This window comes from Vanessa cardui, chromosome 3 (assembly GCF_905220365.1).
Source record: "Vanessa cardui chromosome 3, ilVanCard2.1, whole genome shotgun sequence".
Lineage (NCBI taxonomy): Eukaryota > Metazoa > Arthropoda > Insecta > Lepidoptera > Nymphalidae > Vanessa > Vanessa cardui.
In genome coordinates, this window is record NC_061125.1 from 8374898 (window position 1) to 8393886 (window position 18989).

Sequence of the window (18989 nt, forward strand, 5' to 3'; positions counted from 1 at the left end):
CACAAACAACATTGAAAGGAAAACAATTAGTTTTAGCTCAACATGTGCAAGATGTGAAAGAAATTAAATATGAAGATGCTATGATCCACACCATGTTTATTTACTAAAAACGTAAATCTCGCTAGTAAAAAGTGACAGCGTCCGCCACAGAAAGTTCCTTTTTTGGCCATAACGCGCGCTGCGATCGTTTCGTGGTCCCCCACCTTATACTTCGCACCCAGCGAATACAGATACCATAGACAGTCGTAATTTTATTCTTGCTTTTCTAGAGTGTCCAGCAGATTACTCATGCTCATAATAAAAAGTTTTTTCAATTTCGGGGAAATATTTAACTAAATAAGTATATAATAATTATTAATGGCTTTAAGAATTTATGTGCACTAGTAATCTATTTAACAGTAACCTAATTTATTTTCAATAGTATTTTTTTTGTCAGGTGTTATGAAATTTAGAAGGTTGACACTACGAATTTATTTACTAATTAGATATCCTATGCCTGAATCTCATTGTCTTTGAATAGATAAAAGGTAAAGGTAAATAATTCCTATATAATAATTATGTACAGAGCGTAAATATTTTAGCAAAACTTATAAAATTACCTACTCAAATATTGTAGTAATAAAATAAATATTAGATTTTCCTTTGAATTCCTGAATACGATAAACAAATGCAAAATTAACAAAGCTAAGAGTTACAAACAAATGGATATTTATATGTGCACACACTTCGGATGTTGATATTATGTAATTATGCTAATAATATACATAATGTCACATAAGAGACATTAAGTAGTTGGATTAATATTATGTCAACAAATATGTACAAATGACATTTGCATGACAATTTAAAAATTTTTAACACCAAAAAAATTAAGTACGGTCATGTAAAGTTACATTTAAAATTAGGTATATGCAATAAGTAAGGGTATTTTTTAATAAAACTAAAATAACAAAACAAAAAACTACATTTATTACTTATAATAAATAAATGACAATCTGCAATACTGTTCTCCGAACGTCAAAATATTTACACGTATTGATATAATCACAGTACTATTCGTCTGAACACACCGACCACGTGTTCAACGAACGCGCACCGCCCGTCGCTTCTCACTTGGGGATGTACTTGAGAATCTTGATCTCGTGTGTCAGCCACACAGCCAGAGTCAGTAGCACCAGAGAGCCCGCCTGGTGGCTGGCGGCCACCGGCGTCGGCACGTACGTCAGCAGCGTCGTGATGCCCAAACCCACCTGTGGAGCGACAGTGCATAATTGAATTCGACCACATACTAATAATAATTCCAAAACAAGATTATTCCATATGCTTAAAAAAGCCGTAATTGTTGTAAACTTCCAACTTCTGTGATAACATCTGAAGCTGTAGGCCATGCGATTGAAGTCTGAACTCTTTTCGTGTCTTTTGCCGTCCCATTAGATTTTGAGAGCGAGGCAATGTGAGGGAAGAGTGGAAATGCGTTTCGATGCACACTTGTGCACTATAAAGGTTCGCGCAAACTATAGCCGCGGCGGGCGTCAACGCATCGCATTGCAAAATTGCGCCAAAGCATACAGCAGACGCATCGGGCCGCACCGCAACCCAATTTCTTATAATTAGTCAGGTTTTGGCAATCTAAGAAGATGGATAGTTCTTGTTGATAATTCGGATTCTGTTTGGTAATTCACGAACAACACTCATTCAGATGCTACTTGTTGCGTCTGCTAACGCACACTGAGACGGGCCGCATTGCGACGCATAACATCGCCGCAAAAATACGCCTGGCTAGCGATGCGCCAATGCGTTGCGATGCGGCCCGTTGCGGCCAGCCTGAGGTGTGCGATAGCCCATACAAAATGTATGAAACTGATTCAGGAGAATTTTTGTAATGCGTTGCGGCCCGTGCGTGCGCCTATCTTAATATGTCGTTCTACGTATTTTTCTGGTCTGACCTGAGATTGGCTGCCATGCCCTATATTAATCAGGACATCATCAATCATGTGCACAATACACAGAGTTATTACTTAGCAAATGTAATGAAATCTGTAAATGGAAGGTGAGTGGGCGCGTCACGGTAGCATGCGTAAGCGATCCCGTGGCGCCCGCCGAAAGACGGAGAGGGTACCGCTGGTTTTTTAGTGGGTAAACCCGGTGTACTTGGGCGCACTTTCGTCCAGGGCTCCGGGGAGTCCCACCCCCCCACTTTCCATCAAGTGGGGGAAGCGCGTAATGCGTTTGTCCAGCGAGAAAAAAAAAATTGTTATATAATAAATAGGGTTATTAGCAAATATCATGAAATCTGTAAGTGGAATGTTAAGTATAGTGGGTGGGCGCCAGGGTTATTAGCTAATTTAATGAAATTTGTAAGTGGAATGTTTAGTGTTATATAAGGTGGGTGCGTACCTGTAGCCAGGCGGCGGCCGCGACGGCGATTGCGACGCGGCGGTTTAGTGTAGTGTTATATTAGGTGGGTGGGCTCGTACCTGCAGCCAGGAGGCGGCCGCGACGGCGATTGCGACGCGGCGGTTTAGTATAGTGTTATATAAGGTGGGTGGGCTCGTACCTGCAGCCAGGAGACGGCCGCGACGGCGATTGCGACGCGGCGGTTTAGTATAGTGTTATATAAGGTGGGTGCGTACCTGTAGCCAGGCGGCGGCCGCGACGGCGATTGCGACGCGGCGGTTTAGTATAGTGTTATATAAGGTGGGTGCGTACCTGTAGCCAGGCGGCGGCCGCGACGGCGATTGCGACGCGTCGCGCGGCGGGCGGCAGCGGGCGGCGCGCGGCCAGCAGGCCGGCGGCGCTGGCGGCCAGCAGCGTGCCGGCGGCGAGCGCGCGGTGGTCGAACTGCACCGTCGTCGGGTTCTCAGTCAGGTTGCGCGCCGCCGGACGGAACGAGAGGATGTCGCTCGGTATCCAATCGTCGCCCATCTTCGGGAACGAGTTGTACACGAGACCCGCGTCGAGCCCCGCCACGAACGCGCCTGACACCACACGCATCGAGTGAAACAACAACAACAACAGCCTGTAAATTCCCACTGCTGGGCTAAAGGCCTCCTCTCCCTTTGAGGAGAAGATTTGGAACATATTCCAATGCGGGTTGGTGGAATGCACGTGTGGCAGAATTTCTATGAAATTTTTCACATGCAGATTTCCTCACGATGTTTTCCTTCACCGCTGAGCACGAGATGAATTATAAAGACAAATTAAGCACATGAATCAGCGGTGCTTGCCTAGGTTTGAACCCGCAATCATCGGTTAAGATGCACGCGTTCTAACCACTGGGCCATCATCGAGTGAACGGGCCGCGAGGAATCCGCCCGACGAGTCAATTGACAATTGAATCGCGATACTTTTACTCGAAACCATCGTTCAGAGTAAAATAATTCAAAAATCAATGATATTCTAATAAACATCATATGTAACATGATATGTTATATCCATACTAAACAACAGAAAAAAGTGTGCCGCGCCGGGGACCGTTTATTTTTACATTTCGTTAAAAGTAAAAAGGATAGCTTGATAAAAACAATAAGTAAAAGGGATAACTAGATGTTTTAATTACGCAAAACTACTACGTAATTATGATGTATCATAACGTATTACTACGTAAAACAACTAAGGGCAAACGTCCCAATTAGGACGTTTTCTAGTCTTCACTTTTTGCGCGCTAATAACATATCTGTTTACTACAACATAATTGTCAAGAATATTTAATTTTAACTATATTGATGTAAAATACTTTATTATGGTCAATTTTCAGCTTGCCGCTAAGGCTACTTACCCGAAACAGCAGTGAAGAACACCATGGCTTTGACTGTGTGTGCGAGCGCTGTGAGACTCGTCAGCTCCTTGATTTTCTTAACCGCATAACCCGAAGGGAAGGGACGAAGCATTCTAAGGGATCCGGCGACGAGGGCCGAGTACAGAATGAAGGCCAAGCTGAGATGAGCGGCCAGACGATACTGGGACACTCTAGGAACATCGGAGGGGCCTTGGAATCTGTCTTCAAGACCAGATTTAACCATGTACCAGCCCATTAGACCCTGAATGGAAAATTTTGCTTTTCAAATTGGTCGACTTATATTGCACTGTGCTTTTTATAATAGGCTATTTGACAATGCGAAAAATAAATTGTGAATTATTGTAATCAGTGTAGATTATGAGTTTAAAAATGGTTATTTACTAACGAAACTTGAAAATAATACTTAATTTATTCAAAAATCAATAAATAAAAATGCATTTTTCCAAACGTTTGTAACGTGACACAAAACGTTCCTGATTGGTCGGGCTTATGATGAAGTCACTTTCTTGAAAACCTTGCTTTTCTACTATATGTACCACAGATTAAAATACAGTAAAGTGACGTCACCTATCCTATTGCAGCGCCATATTGTCCAAGTAGCGTTTTCGCGCGCTATTGAAATATGGAATTTTTAATATGAAATTTTTTGGCAAATAGAATTAAAGAAATCAACTATTACTGGGTTCCTTAACCTCTACTAAATAATATAAAATGAATTTTAAAAACCAGTCAAATAGCCTATTAACACCATATCATATATATTATAATAATACAGACAGGCACATACAATAAGGCAGACAATTGTATGACATTATACTGCCAACTTCGGATGATGGAATTTAGCAACATAACTTTTTTCTTTCTCACTTTTAACTTTGGATTTATGTATTTGACATTTACAATAACCTTATTGCATCTCGACCATTTCAAATTAATACAATTATTTTAATTTTCTTTAAATAAACAATTTGGTGTAAGCTTTCTGTTGTATATATAACCTAACCATTTAATTTTGTCACTCACAGTAAGAAAATTTGTAGCAGTATATAATACCTTTTTGATAAATTAGAGTTATCAAATTCAACTTGCACTAGTAACCATAATAATCTACTAATAATCTAATAATAATTAACTAATTTAACACTCATCGAGAGTCGAGATGGCCCAGTGGTAAAAACGCGTGCATCTTAACCGATGATTGCGGGTTCAAACCCAGGCAAGCACCGCTGATTCATGTGCTCAATTTGTCTTTATAATTCATCTCGTGCTCAGCGGTGAAGGAAAACATCGAGAGGAAACCTGCATGTGACAAATTTCATAGAAATTTTGCCACATGTGAATTCCACCAACTCGCATTGGAACAGCGTGGAGGAATATGTTCCAAAGCTTCTCCTCAAAGGGAGAGGAGGTCTTTAGTCCAGCAGTGGGAATATACAGGCTGTTGTTGTTTTTTTTTTTATGGTATAGGTTGGCGGACGAGCATATGGGCCACCTGATGGTAAGTGGTCACCATCACCCAAAGACAATGACGCTGTGAGAAATATTAACTATTCCTTACATCGTCACTGCGCCACTAACTTTGGGAACTAAGATGTTATGTCCCTTGTGCCTGTAGTTACACTGGCTCACTCACCCTTTAAACCGGAACACAACAATACTGACTACTGTTATTTGGCGGTAGAATAACTGATGAGTGGGTGGTACCTACCCAGAGGGGCTCGCACAAAGCCCTACCACATAAAACTGTTGTTGTTGTTATAACACTCTTCTTCCAAGAAATAGCATACTCACTTGCGCAGCGACGAGGACGCAATAGGCGCCGACTCTCATCTTCATGGCGCGGTCGAGGTATCCTCGCGCCCAGAACCACGCGGCCGGCGCGAACACAGCGGCGCCGATAGCGCGACCCCACGTGCGGTGCGCGTACTCCATGTACCAGATCCACTTGAACTCCGACAGCGTTATGTTCATGTTTTTGCTTGACACCCAATGAATAACATTAAACACACACGCAATATACATATTATACTTAGGACTGGCCCGTTTGATTATAGTAGCAAACAATACCAAGACCTTATTAACAAAAACATACGATGATACCGAATTAATTCTGTTTTATAAAACGTAATCAAATCTACTGTAATCTACACATACACCCAACTACACACACACGCACGCACGCACGCACGCACGCACGCACGCACGCACACACACACGCACGCACGCACGCACGCACAGACAAGTATAATATATTTTGATATAATGTTAGTTTACCTGCTGATTGTGAGTTTTAGTATATAGTAAGATATTGTTTATTCTTATAAAGAACATGGACAGAATTGATGTTATGTAAGAGCGAGTCCTTCTGTCATGAGTATTATATTATACTCACTAAAGGGTCCCAACCTTTATTTGATATGTACAACTTGATAAAGAATAAACTATTTTTTCATTTTCATTTCATTAACTACCAAGAAATTATACTGATGTATTTCGATTTGTAAATTGATTTATCCTATGTAAGAGATATGACATCTTAGATGACATGCTAAGGTATGTTTAAAAGTTTAAAGTATTCCACACTTTTTAACCAGCAACAGTGACCTTTTACATTACTACTCGTCTACCTTATTTTGCAATACATAACTTTTCTACAGGTGCGCATATTATTCCTCCATTACATTCTTCCTTAGTTTCTCTTGTAACATTACTTCAATAGCTTCCATTCTTTAAGGTAAAATTATAGCTAAATAAGGGCAGGGGTCAGTTTACATTTCCTTTTGTTTTAAAATATTAGAGTTTTATCAAAATCAGTACCACAATGACGTCACCATACAACATAAAATAAAAATGATTAACAAAAGTGTATACTTACTATTTGTATTCAGGGTATTGTTTATATCTCTCAAATTCTGTCTGCCATTCTTCATCACTTCTAGGAAGCTTTTCCCCTAGTAGCTTCCATGTCACCATTGACAGACCGGACTCTGTTAAACGTGTTACTCCACCTAGAGAAACATACAATATGTTATTGCTTTTAATAAAATCATATGATTACACAGTAGCGTAATACTTTATACACATTTCTTTAAATATACAATATTTTGTTTTTTCAAAATTTTAATATAGAAAAATAAGTATTAAAAAATATATTTGTATTTATTACTATTATTAATGACATCCTAGAAGGCTGACTGACTTATACAATAGAAACTACCTAAACTACTTGCTTAGTACAAAAAGAAACTACCAGTCAGATTTGAAACTCTTTTAATGTTTGCATGCATGTCACCCATTTATGACTATGTTAGTATGAGCACCCAAATAGTAAATAAATGGCCTTGCTTGTAATATATAATCAAATATTAATTAATTATGTAAGGGTCCCAAAGGGAAGAAGCAGGTTGGCGTTAAAAATGTTACCTAATATTTTGAAACTGTTACTTATAAAATTTCAACTATTAATCTGCAAAAATATAAGAATTTTAAAATTTAGAGTATATTAATATAAGGGTTAAATATAAGCTATATATCGGTTTGTTAATTCAAAAGAAAAAATAATTAGTCATATTAAACACATTTATTATATGTTTATTTTAACAAGAAACCATGTTCTACTTAGTATTATATCTAATATAAGATATACACAATATATTACATATATACTTTTGAATTCAATCACTGTCATAAATTCTATTAACAATGAAACATGTGAAGTTTTGAAATAGTTCTGAATTAAAGCTTATTATTTTTATTTTCCATTAACTTAATGTTATTAAGTAAAAAGATTAACAAACAAAGATTCAATTTATATATTTTTAATAGCTTTGTTGTATTAAACAAAGAATAATATTTGACACAGATTTTAAGAATCGTAAAAAAAGATCATAATATACTTCTTCATCACATCATATTATCTATAATATTAGTTTTGATAAAATAAGATCATTAACCACAAAGACTAGAAGACCTACCTAAATGATATAAATTAACTACCTATGTTAAAAGACCAAATTACTCGTCCAGGTCATTAATATATGCACACTGTACAATATATTAAACCAACAATAATACATTTGAATAAAAAAATACATCTAAGACATTCTCAAATTATTTATAGACGCTTATAGACATCTAAAAAATGAATATATAGATATAGCTATTTGCTGCCATTAGTAGTACTGACAACAATATTAATTATATAACAGATAGAAAAAAGTAGCGTCAAGTATCCTGCAACCATACCTAGCACTACAGCCGTAAACACCATTCCACTGCAGCCAAGAAGCCAATACCCAACTACCTTGTTCTGTTTTGGCTTAGGTGATGTAGAGCAGAATCTTGCAATAATGCCATTTGATTTGATTAAGTCACGTAGCTGAAAATAAAATTGATTGAAATCATGAATTATTTTAAGTTTATAAATGCAGTATTTACTTGTAAGCCTTTTTATAGAATTTGTTCAAGGTATCAAAATGTGTGACATATAAAGGCATTTCATTATAACATACATGCATTATGTTTGGTTACATTGATACACACTGGTGATTGTGCCAGTTGAATCTCACTTACTATCAAAAAAAAAATTATGCATACTATTTTAATAATGCTCTTTCACTGTAAATACCAATATTTTTTATTCTTTCAATTATTATTGGTCATATTATGTATATTAATGTTGTGTAGGAATGTTCCTACTCACAGAAATGCTAATAATTTTTTTTAGGATTTAAAAGAAAAAAGAAATAGTTTAGAAATATGTATGATGCAAAATGGTCCAATTATAGATTCATAGATTTACATGATACTTACAGTAAAACCTTTATTCAATCCTGTATTATTTTTTATGGTTCTAACTGATGTAATTAACTGCCTTGAGGCCAAATGACTGTGTACACTTGTGTTTGATCCTAGCAGCTTACTCGGAGCTACTTTCAAAGACTGAATGCAACGACATCCTTGTGTTATCCACATTGTCACTGGAATAGTAAATTATGTTCAAATATAATAAATTAATAAATAAAATTGGTTACAATAATATTATGTTGTCAAGTACTTAAATTAACACTATATTTTAGGTTGGCAGAACACAACCGATAAGAATTGATTTTATTATCACAAATGAGTACCCCAAATAATCAATATTTTTATCGATTAAATAAATAATTAAACCTACCTAATGTTATCGTCGGTTTTCACAGAAATTATTGTGTAAGTATTTTACGGTACGACAGTATACCAATTTCAGTACACTCACAAATAAAAGAGATATTTTTATTATAATTTTGCACTCAAATAAAAGTTAATTAAAATATTTTTAATATTGCGAAATTTTTAAAGTAGTCTTAACTCTTACTTTTTTTGGTGCAACTTGATGCAACTGTAATGTCAGATGCTGACTTCGTTCGCACCAATAGCACGCGACACGCTTTGGGAATTCGGATTATGGAATAGTCAGAATTCCGCTAATGTCATTTACACTTTTGACATTGACATTTTATGCCTTTTTGTCATGAATTGTCAATGTCATTAATTATATTTATTAAATATTTATATTGCCTTGTCGGTTTATGAGTTTTAAATCTACTTCTTCAAAATATTATTAATATTTCTTAACTGCATGTCAATAATGATATACATGTATTAAAATTATAATAATTATTAAAAATTAATAAATAAATAGTCTTTTATAACCACCCATCATAACACTCACATCACACCATAACACTCACTCATAAACTATATATACGTAGTTGGTCCCAAAGTTCTGTCACTGGCACATTATTTTCCAATTTCAAAGACGATTTAAAAAAAGTTTAATTGCATTCCATTTTTGAATGTTTGTCAATGATTAAAAAACAAAAAGTTATCATTTGCCGCGATTTTTCACGATGGAGTGGACCGTGAAAGAAAACCGAATAGCAGTTTTAGCGTTTCACCGCTGTGGGCACTCGCCGAAAACCATTTTCAAGTAGCTTAAAAATTTAAAAATATCGCTTAGGTTTGTTTATCGTACTATAAATAGGTACAATGAAGTTTCAAGTGTTGAGGATAAGAAAAAAAATTGGCCGGCCACGCTCCGCAAGAACACCAGCAGTGATCAAAGCAATCAAGGCACGCATACGAAGGAATCCTGTCCGAAAACAGAAGCTGATGGCATTGCAGATGGGGGTCAGTAGAAAAACTATCAAAAAGGTGTTAAACGAAGACCTTAAGTTGCGAGCTTACAAAAAAAAGAGTGGACACCTACTTAATGCTCGTCTAAAAGCAATAAGACTCAAAAGATCCCGGGTGTTGTTGAAACGGTACGCAAAAAATCGACATCGTGATATACTCTTTACGGACAAAAAAATTTCGATATAGAAGAAAAGTACAATAAACAGAATGATAGAGTGTATGCTGGGAGCTCTGAAGAAGCAGCAAAAAGAGTTCCGCGGGTGCAACATGGGCATCATCCATCTTCAGTAATGGTCTGGTTAGGAGTCTCCTACTACGGACCAACTGAGGTTCATTTTTGCGAAAAAGGGGTCAAAACCAGTGCAAAAGTGTACCAAGAGACGGTTTTGGATCAGCATGTCAAAGACCTGCCCAACACGTTATTTTCAGGTCATCACTTTGTGTTCCAGCAAGATTCTGCACCTGCACATAAAGCCAAGACCACTCAAGCCTGGTTCGAGCGTCAAAACATCGACTTCATAAGACATGAAGATTGGCCTTCCTCCAGTCCGGACCTTAATCCTCTGGACTATAAAATTTGGCAAGTCTTAGAGAGGAAGGTTTGTGCTAAGCCCCATAAAAATTTGGACAGTCTAAAGTCAGTTATAATAAAAGCAGTCGCTGAAATAGACATGAATATGGTGCGTGCTGCGATAGACGACTGGCCGCGGCGACTAAAGGCCTGTATTGAAAATAAGGGCGATCATTTTGAATAATTTTAAGTTAATATAATTCCTTATTAAATGTTCTTTCATATAATATATAATTTATAAAAAACGGATTGGTACTTTTCTTTTTATCACTATTTTCATATATGACAGAACTTTGGGACCGACTACGTACAATTCAAATTTATAACAATGCAAAAATTGTAAAATAACTGTTAGGTGTGATTTTGTCCATTTCCATTTGACTTGGCGGCTTATCAACAATTTCACCATGTAGTTGTCATATCATCCTGTGTGCTTGCCAAACAAAAACTATTTTTTTTATAACTCACCAAGGGAAGAAGAACTTCAGTAAACACTGCACTTAAGAGTAATTAGTGTTCTTAGTTTTAATACCAATATCAAAATATATCAATAAAATGGTGACGAGGAATATAAAAATAACCAAAACATATTTTAAGAGATCTTGTATGGTGTTTCACAATATGATTTAAGACTTTTTGGCGTGATCCAGATTCTACACTTCTTTAATCTTAAATTAAGAAAAGAAAACAAGTGAATTCATTTAGAACTGTTAAATAACCGTAAGTTAATATTTCATGTATATTCCGTTAAATGCTTTATTAGTATTCCTAGTAGCTGAAGGATGACTTATTAAGGCAAAGTTCTTAGATAGCAGGGAAGTGAAGATGATTGAATGCTCTAATAATTAACAAAGGTTTGTTCAAATCATTTCTAAGAAAAACATTATAATTGGAAAAAAATGCATAGAGTAATAAATTCTGCTGTTCCTTTCCTGCTGATTGATATTTGTAAATGTTTCACAATCCTTTTACAATGTTTTATGTAAGTTTATAAATACTATCAATAATATTACATGCCTAATAAATATTCTGACACACGGTTAACACTAGTTCAGAAGTCAGGGCTGCACTATTGTAAGATGTAACAAATAGTTAACAATAAAGCATTTTTATTATTTATTATGTACAGTACTATTAAGCGTGTTTGTAGATAAACGAAGTGTTTTTTTTGGGTAATTATATAATACCACATTCCACAAAAAAGTATGTCTGCAAGTTGACAGTTATGATGCGTTTTAAGCATTTGGCCCTGTAACCCATTTCTAGTCGGACTGCTGTACCATAGGGCAAGAGTTTTGACCCCTGAATTCAGCAAGAGAAATTAGACAAAAATGACCATAGCAGGTCACCCGACAACTCATTTTTTGTTACGATTCTTTGAACTTCTTCAAGTCGCGAGTTTAGCTCAAAGTTCAAACACAACAATCAATTACCTTTATTCATTCTAAATGTTTTCAAATAAAATTGGTAATAAACTACAAAAAATTAGCACGCAAATTAGCAATTAATAAGTATAATTTTTCTCTGTGATGTGACTGATTCCAATTACAAAATAATCTTTCACGTAAAGACAAAACTCTAAAACATATAACCTTCTATAAAAAAAATAATTGAGCTTAAGCTTTACGAAGTTGATATATTATAATGTTTAAGTTTCCAACTCTCTGTAATCCTTTGAAAGGGCTTTGATGTTTTGTAATGCATATTTAAATTCTCTTTCTTCTAATCCTTCACCAACGTAGTGATGTACAAAAGCGCGTTTGGCATACATTAAGTAAAATTTCGTGCAAAGTCGCTCCCAAGCGACACGCACAGCTGACGAGTTGGATACCATTACAACTGCTCTTTGCATCGCAGCCAAATCACCACCAGGGACAGTTGTTGGTGGTTGAAAATTGACACCAATCTGCAATAATGGGAAAATTAAAGTATTTTGCAGTAACTATCAAAAAAATACTATCATAGCCCCATTTTATTTGGGGCATAATCTTATATTTCTTTTTATTCCAAGAGGATTCTAATATTTTGAAATAATCCTATCAGACGTGCTTGTGAATAACATAGAATAATGAATTAATATTTACGAATGTTGTAGTTTCTAGTTACTACTAGATTTATATGTAGACATAAATCCAAACCTTAAATCCCGTTGGTGACCAAGGTACAAATCTTATAGAGCGTAAACTTTTTATGTGAGTAATAGTTGTATTGATATCATTTGGATTTACATCTCCTCTGAATAATAAACAACACGACATGTAGCTGCCACTTCTCGGGTCACACTTGATCATCTGATTGGCAGGTTCGAAACAAGACATCATCAATTGTTGTGTGGTCATAGTTTCGTGCATCGATCTAGACGGCGGAACGAATGGAGCGAAAGTAACTAAAGGATAATGGATTCTTGGATAGGGTATTAAATTTGTTCTGAATTCTACCAATTCCACATTTAAAGAACCTTCAAATCTCAAAGATGTCGTCATACAGGATACTACCTGTAGAAAATAATAAAATATCTTTAATTTAGTGATTCTAAACTTAGACTGTCTACTTTTATGCTTATACAATGATTGTCATTCCAACTAAATATTCACAATCATACTGCAACATGACCTGTAGTATTCCTACTTTAAAAACGTCGTAAGGAGTTTTCTATCTCCAAGTTTAAAAAGGGATCTTAATCGATGATCGATATAATCGGAGCCAGAATCTTTGGTTTTTCATCGGCTTAATCTGTGTTCATATTTTATCTTATACTAGGCAGTAATAAAAGCATATTGACATAATTAGGGTTATAGTAAGGATTCAAACTGTCAGTCAGTCAAACTCAGTCTTTTAAATACAATGTGACGTTTAATAATTTCTATATTTACCTGGGCAATAAGTCTGTTTAAATTTGTGTAAGTAGGGCGCGGTACGTCTAAAAGACGGGCTAAAATGTCATACAAAGCTTCATTATCAAAAATGAAGCACACATCTTCTGTATCCATACATGCATGAGTCGTAAAAACAGCATTATATGGTTCCACAATGATTGGTGATATTTTAGGAGCTGGATAGATCGCAAATTCAATTTTCGAGAGTTTTTTGTAGTCCCTTGTCAGTCCATCTAGTAAGAGTGCTGTAAAACCTGATCCAGTTCCACCTCCAAAAGATCTAAATATTATGAAGCCTTGCAAGCAATTACATTCTTCAGCTACTAATCGAATTCTGTTTAAAGCTACATCAATCATTTCTCTTCCGATACTGAAATAGCCTCTTGCAAAATTACTAGCCGCGTCTTCTTTACCGGTAATTAAGGATGTCGGGTGAAAAAGTCTTCGATACGTTCCCGTTCTTATTTCATCTAAAATAAAATATCAGATAATTAAATTTTCTTTACGTAATATGCTTAATCAACACATCTTGAAATACCTATTGGCGTAGGTTCTAAGTCAATCATGACAACTCTTGGAACAACTTTTCCACACCCAGTTCGGTTAAAAAATGCTCCGGAAGTCGTATCATTGCTGTTCGCCAGTATACCGTCAGGCCTAATGCCATGTTCCAGACAATATAATTCCCAGCAAGCGTTTCCAACTTGAACTCCAGCTTGACCAATATGAATGTGTATTACTTCTTTCTGAAATATTTTTAATAATTATGTTGCAATACTTTTTATTTATTTGAAACCTAAAATTTTCATGTTAGTAATTCGGTCTCACGATTGCCATAACTCTCGTATTTTACAAAAAATTTTGAATAATTGAATTATTTTTATTAGTTATTTTTTACATATTTTTTGTTATCTTTTTTGACGGATTTAAAAGTAAACTGTCTCCGTGACAATAGTTTATATTTTTTTAAAATCAATATGGTTTAGCTTAGCTATTACTGAGTGTAAGTATTTTCTGAGGTACATTTTTTCATTATAAATTTTAAGAATTAAATTTTAGTATTACTTATTCCTTTTTACTACATACATACAGTACCTATACATATTATATTGATATGTATATGGTTCGATACGGTTTATCATACTCGGTATATCAACTGTATCTACTCGTAAATGTATCGAAATTAAAGTGGAACTACAATTAACATAACCGCAAGTGATATAAAATCTGAGTTCTTGAAGTTGAATGTATGGCGGTTGTTTAAGAGGAGGAACAACACAACAGGGTACTGCAGCGGCGCCACAGCAGCTTGGAAGAATTGGAGAATTGGAAACGGAAACTGGAGAATGTTGGCCTGAAAATCAGTAGAACGAAGACTGCATACACGTTCTGCGATTTCGGCGGTCTCTCCGGTCCTGAAGCCATAGCGCTTGATGGCGTAGCTCTTCCAGTCTGCTCCGACTTCCGGTATCTCGGTTTACTCATTCAAGGCGATGGCGAAATAGATCGAACGGTGAAGCACAGGATTAATACAGGATGGATGTAACGGCGGCAGGTTACGGGAACAATTTGTGACCCCGTATTCCCCTTAAACTTAAGGGGAAGATCTATAAGAACATGATCAGACCTGCTGTTCTATATGGATCAGAGTGTTGGGCTACAAAAGGGATGACTGAAAAACAGTTGGAGAGGAATGTGTGGTGTTACGCGAATGGATAGAGTAAGGAATGAGTACATAAGAGGAAGTTTGAAAGTGACACCGATAGCCGAGAAGTCAGGTGGAAGGCGGCTATCATGGTATGGGCATGTAATGCGGAGGAATGAGGAACATATTAGAGGAAGGCATTGACCATGGATGTGGATGCATAGGTACAGGACGACCAAGGAAACGATGGATGGATTGGGTGGATACGATATGGTTAGAAAGAATGTTACTTTTGAGATGACGTCTGACAGACAAGTATGGAAGGAAAAGATATGCTGCTCCGACCCCAAATAAAATTGGGAAAAGGGCAGGAGTAAATGATTTTAATTCAGACCTCCTTGCCCTGAAAGTTAACGACACGTCAAAAGCCAAGAGATGCCAGTATTAGAGCAGTTTTAATTCGCTTAATTTAGTAATGTATTATGTTTATGATTCATTGTTGTGGCTAATACAACATACAAATATAATATTTATGAAAAATTTGCTATTGAAATGTTAAAAAAATATAAAAGAAGGGCTACTGCAAGGTTTATAATTGATATAATTTTGTTTTTTAATAATACTTACGAATTAAAATAACGTAACGGACGTATTTAAAAACACTGATATAGCGTGCAGTGACGTCACTCCTGTTATGACTACTTATTTGAGTTGTGAAAATTAACTGCGTTTTTCGAATTAAAATGGAAGTTGGGTTTGTCAAAGCAGGTGCCTCTTTTCAGCTTGACACCACTTTTATCTCAGTTTCGTGTCAGAAGGTCCAGTCAAAAACCATTTAATTGAAAACTTTATTGTAGTAGATGAACAAAGTGGCACAAAAGATATGTCAACAATGCTTTATTTCGGAGTATCGATAGTCCGTTTTAAATTTTTACAAATGTATGTTATATATGTATATTATATATGTATCTCAAAGGTCGAAAAAAAATGCATAAGTATGAAAGCCAGCGAAGACAAGTACGATCAGAGAAGCATTAATAGAGAGCAGTGACGTCATACGAAATATGGATCCGTTTTCGCGCGAAAATTGAAATTAACATTTTGTAAACGCAATTTTTGGCGTAAATTACAGCGTTTTAGATTTTTAATGTCTTTGTGGTCTATTCTATAAGGAGTTCTTTAAAATAAACACGAAAATAAAAATATCGCATCTTCACTATTTTTAGTTGTTGCTATTAATTGAAATAAGGAGTGAGATGCGCCACCCGTGCCCTGAAGCGTGAGCTAGTGGACTAGTGGTACTAAGCTATCTCACGTTTTATACCTCTGTTAGTGTCAAGAACTACGGGTGATGATGTCTGCATATTATTAACCTTAAAGCTTCCGTAGTTCTTCTTATAATAAATTCAAATATGTAATATTCATGTAGTGTACATCTAAATTTAAAATGTTTACTTGACTGTCTGCTGCAAAATCATTGCGATTCACAATTAAAAAAAAAACGAATACTAAAGTGACATTTGACATAATGTGAAGTAATATGTAAACAAGTTTCATTTTTACATAATATTAGCTGTTATCTATTTTTACATTTGATAAGACTGTACTGTATACACTATATTTAGAGAGTTCGTGAACTAAGGAGTGAAATAAAATGAATTTTGCCGGAAAAGTAGTAATTGTTACTGGCGCTAGTTCAGGAATCGGTGCTGCAACTGCTGTGTTCTTATCTAAACTCGGCGCCAAGTTATCTTTGACTGGAAGAAATGTGGATAACTTGCAAAAAGTCAATAAGGACTGTGAAAAATCAACATCGACTTTTGTCGTTCAGGCTGATTTAACCAAAGAGAATGACATTGAAAAAATTGTTAAAAGTACAGTCGATCATTACGGAAAGATCGATGTTTTAATCAACAATGCCGGCATCATCGAAATGGGAACTATTGAGAACACGACTTTGGCCCAATATGACCGCCTCATGAATACTAACGTGCGTTCAATTTACTATTTAACAATGTTAGCTGTTCCACATTTACTTAAAACTAAAGGCAATATTGTAAATGTATCCAGTGTGAATGGAATTCGATCATTCCCTGGAGTCTTGGCTTATAATATATCTAAAGCTTCTGTTGACCAGTTTACAAGGTGTGTAGCATTAGAACTTGCCGCTAAAGGAGTAAGAGTGAATTGTGTCAATCCTGGGGTAATTTTGACTGAGCTACAAAAACGAGGTGGCCTAAGTGACGAGCAATATGCAGCATTTTTACAGAGGACGAAAGAAACTCATGCTTTAGGCAGGCCTGGGAAACCTGATGAAGTAGCTGCAACTATTGCATTTTTGGCTAGCGATCTAGCCAGCAATATTACTGGTGCAAGTCTGCCTGTTGATGGAGGTCGCCATGCAATGTGTCCTCGTTAAGATATGTTATACTTATTCTTTAAGTATAATGTGGGATGCAGGAATTCAATTCTACAACATGCCTTAATTTTTAAAAAAATTAACTCTTAAGAACTATATTTTATAGCAATTTTTTGCATTTTTGTTTGTTTTGCATTTAATAAAATTTTTATAGTTACAATTTGTTTTATTATTTATTTACATTTCTAAATTGTATTTGTACTCATTTTATAAATGTGAAAGTAACTATCTGTCTGTTATGCTTTCATGGCTAAACTACTGAATTATAATTATTTTCACTTGGTAGGAACTCATTGGGTATTATTCAACTGCCTCAGCAGTACTCAGTATTGTTATTCCATATTTGAAAGGAGAGGGAGCCAGTGTAACTACAGGCTTAAGGGGAATATAATCTTAGTTTCCAGGGTTGGATGCCCATTGGAGATGTAGGGAATGTTTAATATTTGTTACTCTGCCATTGTCAATGGGCGATGAGGACCACTTACAATCAGGTTCTTAATTTGCTAGTCCGTAACATATATCATTAAAAAAATGGTTTTTCATTAAATTGAACTCTAAGTAAGCTTAAGCTCCATAGAGAATTGTTGGGGTAAAAGGGTTATGTACAAGTATTTGTAATATTTTCCCAAACTGAATTCCAAAAAAGCATACCGTTGGTACTTGTGACAGATTATATTTTATTTGAAGAAAAATTAAGTATTAAAAGTAATTTAAAATAAAGCTTTTTTTTCTTTTACATACATAATTTTAAAAAGTTTTGTTTAAGATCTATGTAAATATCATTTTTTTATATTCATTGAAATGTATTTCAAATAAAAAATAACCATTTTTTTTTGTGGCTTTTATTTGTGCCAAAGAAAAAAAAAATAACCATGATCGCAGATGTAGCAGTATGTCAAATAGATTATAAAATATGGTGCATAGAAATTATATTTCCTCCACTGGTCCTCAGATAACGTCAGTTAAAAATGGTGCTTAGATACTGTATGCAATATAAAAAATTACAAACCGTAAATACCTAAGCATTGGGGTGAAAATCGTAAAAAAAAATAATTTATAGCACTAACTTAATCCATATTCAATTTTTAAACAGATCTTAATATAGATTATCAAACTGAAGTAACATGAAATTAAATCTTTGCTTTTATTTTATCTCTTGTATTCCTTGTAATTATTTTCCATATTGTTTTTTTTTCGTGCTGTTTATAGGGCTACGTTTTCCTGAAAACGTAGTCTCCTGCCAATAACATAAATAATTATAATACGTAGACAGCTGGACTTATTATTAGTTCAGTACATTTATGCCTATATTATTCTAAATTGTATCAGGTCAGTTTATGTTATTATGAACAAATAGATTATTATTATTTTGTCACATTAAAACTAAGAATAATATTGACGATGATTCCATTAAAATTAAGCTGTTCAATAAAGCTATACCTTAACATTCAACATAAAAAGTAATATAAATTGTGTCATCAGCAATGATATTGTAACAAACA

General features: G+C 35.3%; 3 protein-coding genes across 4 annotated transcripts; 1 reads left to right on the forward strand and 2 right to left on the reverse strand.

Moving 5' to 3' along the window:
* Positions 1 to 948: 948 nt before the first annotated feature.
* LOC124543769 (cytochrome c oxidase assembly protein COX15 homolog) lies at positions 949 to 9276 on the reverse strand. Of its 2 annotated transcripts, none has more exons than XM_047122069.1 (8): positions 9156 to 9276; positions 8612 to 8780; positions 8045 to 8177; positions 6675 to 6807; positions 5591 to 5777; positions 3779 to 4040; positions 2710 to 2978; positions 949 to 1250 (listed from the first exon to the last, which is right to left on the reverse strand). In XM_047122069.1, the coding sequence occupies exons 2-8, from the start codon at positions 8771 to 8773 to the stop codon at positions 1110 to 1112; spliced, it is 1287 nt and encodes a 428-aa protein (XP_046978025.1). In that variant the 5' UTR covers positions 8774 to 8780; positions 9156 to 9276; the 3' UTR covers positions 949 to 1109. The 2 variants fall into 2 exon arrangements, with proteins under 2 accessions (XP_046978025.1, XP_046978024.1); XM_047122068.1 differs by having other exon boundaries at positions 8612 to 8778; positions 8976 to 9162.
* A 2768-nt stretch (positions 9277 to 12044) lies between these two features.
* LOC124543591 (tubulin alpha chain-like) lies at positions 12045 to 14360 on the reverse strand. Its single transcript, XM_047121836.1, has 5 exons — positions 14252 to 14360; positions 13962 to 14169; positions 13421 to 13893; positions 12686 to 13042; positions 12045 to 12453 (listed from the first exon to the last, which is right to left on the reverse strand). Exons 1-5 carry the CDS (start codon positions 14258 to 14260, stop codon positions 12196 to 12198), a joined length of 1305 nt encoding a protein of 434 aa, XP_046977792.1. The 5' UTR covers positions 14261 to 14360; the 3' UTR covers positions 12045 to 12195.
* A 2246-nt stretch (positions 14361 to 16606) lies between these two features.
* Positions 16607 to 17647, forward strand: LOC124543592 (3-oxoacyl-[acyl-carrier-protein] reductase FabG-like). Its single transcript, XM_047121837.1, has one exon. The coding sequence runs from the start codon at positions 16723 to 16725 to the stop codon at positions 17485 to 17487; it is 765 nt and encodes a 254-aa protein (XP_046977793.1). The 5' UTR covers positions 16607 to 16722; the 3' UTR covers positions 17488 to 17647.
* Positions 17648 to 18989: the final 1342 nt, after the last annotated feature.